This window comes from Poecilia latipinna, unplaced genomic scaffold (assembly GCF_001443285.1).
Source record: "Poecilia latipinna isolate Pla-1442-1.1 unplaced genomic scaffold, P_latipinna-1.0 Scaffold1970, whole genome shotgun sequence".
Taxonomy (NCBI): Eukaryota; Metazoa; Chordata; class Actinopteri; order Cyprinodontiformes; family Poeciliidae; genus Poecilia; species Poecilia latipinna.
Genome location: NW_015114586.1, coordinates 22,734 through 30,846, shown reverse-complemented (window position 1 = coordinate 30,846; position 8,113 = coordinate 22,734). Strand labels below are relative to the sequence as shown.

Genomic DNA, 8,113 nt, shown 5'->3' with positions numbered 1-8,113 from the left:
GGGTATTTTTTTTCAAATTTTTTTAAATTTAAAATTTCCCCCCAATTTTTTCCTGTTTTTTTTTTTTTTTTTTTTTTTTTTTTACTGAGGTTAAATTTCACATTCAAGGCAGTGAGTTGCATTGAATAGTTGAGATTAAAGGCAAAAAATAACTTTCCTTTAATCTCCTTTTAAAATATAAATCAGCCAAAGTCAAAGGGAAACACTGATCTGCTGTTGATGTTTCCAGCTGTGTCACAGAGTGGTGGATGGGCTGTGTGGGCGGGAGCCTCCATGCAGGAGTGATTACAGCACCACCTGGAGCCTGGAGGAGTGGCTGCAGCTACTAGACTTCTTGACCAGCCTGTTCCGCCTGGCGGTGGGGAACGACATCCCCGATGAAGAGGTGAGCGGAGCAGGCGAGGCCGGCGTTTTTTTCGCCCCTCGGCTCAGGCCGTCACATCTTGTCCTGCTGGTTCTGTGCAGGTCCTGGCTAAACTGTCGGATGCAGATCACAGCCACGCCGAGGCGGTGCTGAGCGTTCTCAGAGCACGATGGGAGGAGATCCGGCGTGCTCTGCTGGACAGAACCAGCAGCATCTCCTCTGCAACCTTGCAGGACTTTGACTGGCAGCTGAAGGTCAGTCAGACATCAGCATTTGGTCTGCATCCCTAATGAGTTAAACTGGGTGTCTTGGGTAATAATCAACACCTCAAAGCAAAGCTCTTTTAGTTATTAAAAGTAGGCTCTTATAGCATGTTTCCCTGCTCCTTGTGCCAACATTAAACCCAAACATTAACCAGGAACACTAGGAATGTTGAAGCATCCCCTACACTGTCTTGCAGAAAACTTACACTAAATGAACAAAACCTTTGCACAAATCTGCCTGCTTTGAGTTTTCTGCAAAGCCTTTATTTCCCTTCATCCTCTGCAGCTGGCTTTGTCCAGCGATAAGATCTCGTCTCTGAACACGCCGCTCCTCAGCCTCTGTCTGGATGTGAGGGAGAACGGAGCGCTTCGGCCCATCACCATGGAGCTGAACAGAGAGGAAGTGAGCACGCTCATCAGCTCACTAGAGGCTGCTAACAAGGTACGCACAAAGGGAACGTGACACCTTATCAACGTGTGACTGCGAAACATGACACCCTGTTTACCCTGAGTGCAGCTCTACATGGGCTCATGCTGATGAACACTCCAGTCATGATTAACACTTTCATGTCGCTCCTCAGCTTAATGGAGTTTAGGTTTTAAACCTAGGCAAGGCGATTTCATTTGTAAAGCACATTTTCAGCAACAAGGCAATTTAAAGTGCCTAAACGATGTCATCTGAAAACTGATGCAGTTTAAACACTAGGGGGCAGCATTATCACAAGATTCTCTCTAAGTCTTTCTTGAGGAAGAGAGTGAAGGCAGAAGCTGTTGCTTTGGAATTCATCCCTAGTCCTAAGTGATGTGACAGTCTTTTTTTAAATGTCTTCCAGGTGGTGCTGCAGCTGAAATGATGGACTGATCCAAAAAGAAGCTGATGTTTTTGATGTAATAATAACTTAATGTTTTTGATGCCTTTTGTTCCATAATAAAATCCATTTTTTTCCTTTCTGATTCGGTGGATGCTTGTCGGAGATCAATCGAAAAGTTAGGATGTCATTCAATCATCCACACCATTTTTCCATGATCCATTGATGTTGTAACCCGTCCATCCACCTGCTCCATCAGTTCATTCATTCATCTACCCATCAATCCTGTAATTTATCAAATTTATCAAATTTCCATCATCCTTCATACAATCCATCCATTTAGCTTGAATAACAATTAAGACCTCTAGAAATTTGAATATGGAAAAAGATTTGGCCAGAAAATAACGTTGAAACCATTAATGAATGTCCCGGCCTACTGAGAGATTTTTAAATATATTCAATGTATCGTCTCGTCAACTCATTTGCAAATGTTCATCAGCCTGATCTAAAGGAGTGGATAATTAGGAAAATTATTTGTCCTGATTGTTAGAATTACAAAGTGAAATAATGACACAAGTGTGAAATTTATTCAGAATATCACCATTCTAGGAGGCCAGTGTATATCTACAACAATCATTAGGCATGAGAGACGGAATACATCCTGGACACACTGCCTTATATACACACACCTTTCTCTTAATTTAGAAACCAATTAACCTAACTCAGCTTTTTGGACTGTGGGAGGCTGCCAGCGCACCCAAAATTCACCCAGGACCTTTTTTCTGCAATGAAACGGTGCCACTAATTGTGCCACTATGCTGCCTGTTAAGACAACCAATGTGTTGACAAACCAATCTGGCAACAATGTTTGTCAAAGAAAGTTGGACTGGATTTCCCCTCTCTTCCTGAACAATCCTGAATATGATGAAACCATATTCAGGGAGAAATTTGGAGGAATTTCAGTGAACAAACGTAATCCTAACAACAGTGATCTCTGACTCTCAGACTAAAAGCATGTGTCAAGGTGTGTAATGGCTCACAGAACCAAATGGTCAACAGCAACAGAGTTGCTACAGAAGCAACAATGGGGTTCAAGGAAAAGAGTAAACTTGTACAACCTGAAGCACAGAGGCAGAGTTGCCAGTTTGGGATGTTTTAAATGAAGCTTGAGTTATCAGAAGTCATTGATTAAAAAAAAAAAAAAAAAAAACTGATTCATCAATAGAGCTTAAATTGTGGCCCTACTAGAAAAAGAAAATCCACTGGCAGATGAATTGCCGTTGGTTTGGAAACAAACTGTAGCTGTATGCAAGGAAATCAAATATTTTAAAGCCAAAAGAGCAGGCAAAGATCTCAGCAAGAACAGCATGCTGGAAAACAAAGTAGAAGAAGGGGGTAGAAGCTAGGAGGAGCTATGAGACGGTGGAGGTAATGTTTAAAGTTTCCCGGTCAGTCTGACTGATTATAAATGAGAATTGGAACAAATGCTGACAGACAGAGCCAAGTTAAATGTGGTAATGATGTTAGTCTTCACTCCAGAGTGTCCAGTTAATCATGGGAAAGAGCCTGAGTGCTGACAGCTGCAGACGTGCTAACTGGGCTAATGGCATCAGCACGCTGCCTCATTTTCTGCAAAGACCTGACCCCCTCACACGAGCAGAGTCATGCTGGAATCCAAGCCGCAGGTTTCACTATAAAATACTTACAGATGCCCTTCTAAAAGAGTTATTGCTAAAAGAGTTATTGTTAAAATCTTAAATAAAAACAAATAGCTCTCTGAAACCTTGACTTGCACAATTTGATAGCACAAATCCAAGTTTTGGCTCAGAGTATTTTTTGGTTCTTTTTTTTTTTTTTTTTTTTTGATCTAGCATGCACTTTCTATCCTACACTTCAACACTTAATGTTCCTGGTTGAGTAATGGCAAAAGAACAACAACAATAAAAAAAACTTACACATCAAATAAACTGTATTGAATGAGAGTTATTTTGATATCATGTAATCACTCTGCAAAAGACAACTAGCACACACGCAAACCTGTCTCTGTGATACAGGCGGGACTACTGTTACATAGAACTGAGACAAACTCATAAAAACTTTTTTGGGCTTACTTCCTTAATTGTGGTGAATCCCCTGACCCGTGGGTTGTGGACAGCAGGTGGCAGTAGTGGTCACCATCTCGAATGAAACAAGACAGCACAACCCCAAACACAACTGGTGATATTGGTCTTTTTTTTAAAGAGAAATAGAGATCTTTACAAGTATTTTCTGACGTCATCTCCCTCCAGATAATGATTACTTAACGTGCTGAAGCTGCTCATTCAGCTGTGCACAGGGACACATTTAGGCTTTTAGCAGCCTCATTAACTCAGCTATTAGGACGCATCTAATCATTTGATGCATGGACTGAGGGCATATGCTGACAAAATATTTTCTGGAAAATTGGCTGAAAAACACGGCCTTGCACACAAGTATTCAGCAAAGTGAAAATAAATGAACCACAAAGCAGTTTGTATGCAGAGATCTCAGCAGCTTTATTTGAACTCTTAATTCTCTGTAAGTTGACACAAACGATGCCTGTCCATGGCATTCTTTCACCTTCCGCACACAGCCAGTCACACCATGGTGTCTGGCGTTGGCTGAAATCCGCACAGGCCGTTCCACTTGAGTGCACATGTGGAACATCACTTTAAAGGATCAGAAGCTTCATCCTCTGTCTGAAGCTGCAGCCTGCAGGGAAACCAGTTGCTGCATCCATTAGCTCGTCCGTCCACAGAAAAGAGGTCCATCTCTGGTGCTTCCTTTGTTCCGTCAGGAAAGCCAAGCATTCGTTCCTTTTATCTTTGAAAGATTGTCGTCATAATGCTGGAATGTCTCACTACAATCTACGCTTAGATAATGGTAACATACATTGGAGTCTGAGAAATGAGTTCTGTTTCCAATTCATCTTGTTCTAGAAAAAGCTCAACATGTTTTCCTTACCTCTCATAAGATAACCCTGTAAAATGTTGAGATTCTTGGTATAAAGGCACAAAGTTCAGCCATACAGAAAGAGCACACCGCTGTGATCGAGTCCAGCAGAAGCTTGTCTGGTTTTTATTTGTTTCTCTGTGATTAAAGCCCTCATAAAACTTGCAGCCTTTCATCTGAGGATCATTACTTTCACATAACAAAAACAACAACAAAGAAAAACATGTTTGGATTAATTTTGCCTTCTTTGAACTGAATGGTGAAATCATATGCAGAAAAGTGAATTAAAAAATAACTCAGAACAGGATTAAAAAAATATTAATTTTTAAAAGACTTTATAATAAGCTGACTGACAAAAAACAGATCAGCTTCCAGAAAGAATGGCCTGATCAAGGTGTAATTTGGTCCACATGCAGAACAGTGACAGATGGACATGATTCTATTCCTATGGAGTTGGAACATTTCGAATGGCTACCACAGAGCGTAAGTGCTGGCATCTGGCACTAACCAGAGCACAAGACAGTCAGAACAAAGAGAGAAGGTCAAGAGACAGAGACTGATGCATTACAACTGGATGAATTTGCATTGTTTGTTTGCATGAGTTTAGGCAACCGTAGCATGTAGATTATCAGCATGTGAATGGTAAAGCCTGAGCTGGATAATAAAAAAGGAGCTAAGAGGTGGATTAGATTAGCATCCCAAGATTTTCACCCCATCACCCACATTTTCTTATTCAGAAAAGGTGGGTCTTATTCAACAGATTTTTCGCAAACACTGAATTTTAACTTCTAAGCTCATATCAAATGAAGTGCTTTTCATCAGTTGAATTTTCATATAGATAAGCAATGCGCAGCAATTTTAAGACAATGATGTCACATCACTGACTCTAACCCAGGGGTGGGCAATCCTGGTCCTGGAGGGCCGGTGTCCTGCAACTCTTAGATGTCTCCCTGGTCCAACACAGCTGAATCCAACAGCTGAATCACCTCCTAAGTGCAGTCAGATTCTCCAGAGTCCTGCTAATAACCTCATTATTTGACTCGGGTGTGCTGAAGTAGAGACACATCTAAAAGTTGCAGGAGACTGGCCCTCGAGGCCTGGAGTTGCCCACCCCTGCTCTAACCTAACCCTCAAACCCCAAACACGTAAAAAACATTGATCTATAGCAAGTGTGTAGCCCAGAGGCCCACAGTCGTCTCAACTTAGTCCAGTAAAAAGACCTTTCAGTGGTCAGATGTTTGAACTAATGGGCTCTGGGAAGAGTAAATGAAGGTTCCAGTCATCCAAGACTAACCACAGTAATGAGGATCACTCCATTGTGCTCCAAACATTACAACGACCTCTCTGGAATCACTCTTTACAACACCTTGTGTTGTCTTATGGTATGCATAGAGTGGCATTACCAACAGAGCGAAGACGGCTGCATTTTTAGTGGTTTGATCACAGAGAGGTAAGGGCTGAAGACAAGTTGTATCATATTATAAATACGGGACTCTGAGTTTCTGCAATCCAGCAAGCATACAAGGAATCAGCTAAGAATCAGTGCCAAAGCAAAGATGTGGACCACCCTGCTGCAGCAGAAGACAGTGTCTGTATCAAACCTTACATCCAAGCCTAAAGGAGGTCCACACCCTGCAAGAGATACAGCAATACAACAGTTAATTTAATTTCCACCACTCCCTGGGTGCTAAACTGTTTTGTCAAGAAGTGTAAAATTAATGAGATAAAAAAGTTTGCCACTTTAAAGTGTAAAAAGTAACATTTTTAGATGATAAAAGTCTATTCTATATCTCCAAATGAACTAAAATATATGAGCATAACCAGATTAGAATTTATTTCGGTGGACTTTTTCCAAAGGAAGTATTTGTCTATGTAGATGAGCAAAATTAATCTCTTCTCTCTGCTGCAAAATCCAAAGTCACGTGACGCAATTCTAAATGCCAAAAGAGGCCTTTACTGCTGAAAAAGGCAGATGACTTGGCGCCTTCCATAAAAATTTGTGGGACTTGTGCAGTAGAAAATATAAGCACCAGTTTTCCAATATATCCCTGTCTCTGGCTGTGAAATCTTTAAACAGCGGCATAATAAAGAGAAGTTTCCATTTTGTAAATGAAATGAAATTTAGTTGTACTGTCTCCATAAACATAAGGCCAGCAGAAAGAGAGGCAAAAATACAACAGATCTTTACTGAAACATCATATAGACTGGGATAAACCTGAACTGGGAAACCTCAGCTGCAACTCAAATGTTGTTTAACGCACAAATTGCACAAAGCTCACTGGATGGGATCAAAAAGTTAGCTGACGTTTAAGTTTCAAACAACAGCAGCAGAGTTATTAATTTACAGTAGAGGTTTGCATCCATGTGTACTCTAAATCCTGGAGTCTGGTTCAACTTTCACATATCTGTTAAGTTCGATTCAGATGGTTCCCTGATGAAGAACTGATTCAGCAGGTCGTCAGGTGAGACACCAGACTTCAACTTGGCAACACTGATTTTATAAGACGAGAGAGGGATTGATGGATTGGTTGATTACCTATACGGATGTAGTAAGTTTGCATGGATGGATGGAGAGTTTAATCTGTCTCTGCATCAGTTTTATGTTTTGTCCCTGTTTTTTCCACAATAACCTTAATCAGCTGGAGTTTAATCCTGTTTGAGTTACCTTGTGTTTTTGTTGGGTTTCTATTTTGTTTTTTGCATTGTAAGCAAACAAAAGCTGACTTCTATTAACATGCAAAAGGAGGGCTAAAAGAAAAAAGAAGACAAACAAAAGCCACCAATGTGTTTTTGGCATCTTTGAACCTGTAAATAACGAAACTTTACTGTCTTTAATTCACCACTACTTCTTTCTCTATAACTAACTGTATGTACACAGCAAAATTGAATTTCTTAATAAATTATATCTCTGTCTTTATATATATATATATAGATTGATTTATATATTTCATATATTAAATTGTATTTACACTGTAAAGACCAGAACTACTCGTTCCAAAAAGAGGATTTGTACAAATGGGCTGAACTCTTCTACTTTCATTACTGTACAGGATTGAGCTTCCCTTGAAAAACAAACAAACAAAAAAGTACCCATCAGCTACCACTCCTGCTCACAACCGCTGCCCTAGTGGACGTAATACAGCCAGTAGACCAAGTTGAAGAAGGTGAATGTGATCGGGAAGACGACCCTGGACCACTTGTCTATGGCGTTGACGTCTGTGAGGTCCGGGATCTTGACTTTCAGCTGTGACGCTCTCCTCCGCAGGCGGCTTTTCTTGTGTCCAATTGGCCGGTCGAGGGCTGGCCGTCCATACAGGTCCCGGCTCGTCATGGGCTTGCGGTACTGTATGCTGGCGCTGTCGTAGGAGAACATGGTGGCCCGAGGATCGTTGAGGGCGCCCATCATATCCGGTCCCCCCATCTCAGTGGGGAGGTTCGTCAGGAGGATGTTGCCATGAGCGTCAACCTTAAAAGGCAACAAGACAACATTTCAGTTTTATTTTCAACTAAAAAGAAGGTTAAATAAAAAAACTAAATAAATCTGCTAATCACCTCCAGGCTTCTGCCTTGTCACTGTTGCAGTTCTTGCTTTCAATTTGAGGGGGTTGTGTTGAACAACACCTTATCCACCATAAATCTAAACCAGGGGTGTCAAACTCAATTTCACCGAGGGCCACTTCAGCATATTGGCCCCCCTCAACGGGCCA

At 41.1% G+C, this 8,113-nt stretch overlaps 3 protein-coding genes across 3 annotated transcripts in view; 1 reads left to right on the top strand and 2 right to left on the bottom strand.

Annotated features, from left to right (window-relative positions):
* commd8 (COMM domain containing 8) overlaps nucleotides 1–1,581 on the top strand; it is a 5,985-nt gene extending 4,404 nt beyond the window's left edge. The window contains exons 2-5 of the mRNA XM_015015972.1: nucleotides 230–385; nucleotides 466–618; nucleotides 914–1,069; nucleotides 1,461–1,581. Coding sequence (XP_014871458.1) covers nucleotides 230–385; nucleotides 466–618; nucleotides 914–1,069; nucleotides 1,461–1,481 — 486 coding nt within the window. The 3' untranslated portion in view covers nucleotides 1,482–1,581. The remainder of the gene's footprint in view (nucleotides 1–229; nucleotides 386–465; nucleotides 619–913; nucleotides 1,070–1,460) is intronic.
* atp10d (ATPase phospholipid transporting 10D) overlaps nucleotides 1–3,624 on the bottom strand; it is a 36,958-nt gene extending 33,334 nt beyond the window's left edge. Inside the window, exon 1 of the mRNA XM_015015970.1 lies at nucleotides 3,548–3,624. The gene's annotated coding sequence lies outside the window, so the exon portion shown is untranslated. The remainder of the gene's footprint in view (nucleotides 1–3,547) is intronic.
* Nucleotides 3,625–6,176: 2,552 nt separating this feature from the next.
* Nucleotides 6,177–8,113, bottom strand: part of gabrb1 (gamma-aminobutyric acid type A receptor subunit beta1) — a gene marked incomplete at its 5' end in the record, with an annotated part of 19,150 nt that continues 17,213 nt past the window's right edge. The window contains one exon of the mRNA XM_015015967.1: nucleotides 6,177–7,872. Coding sequence (XP_014871453.1) covers nucleotides 7,531–7,872 — 342 coding nt within the window. The remainder of the gene's footprint in view (nucleotides 7,873–8,113) is intronic.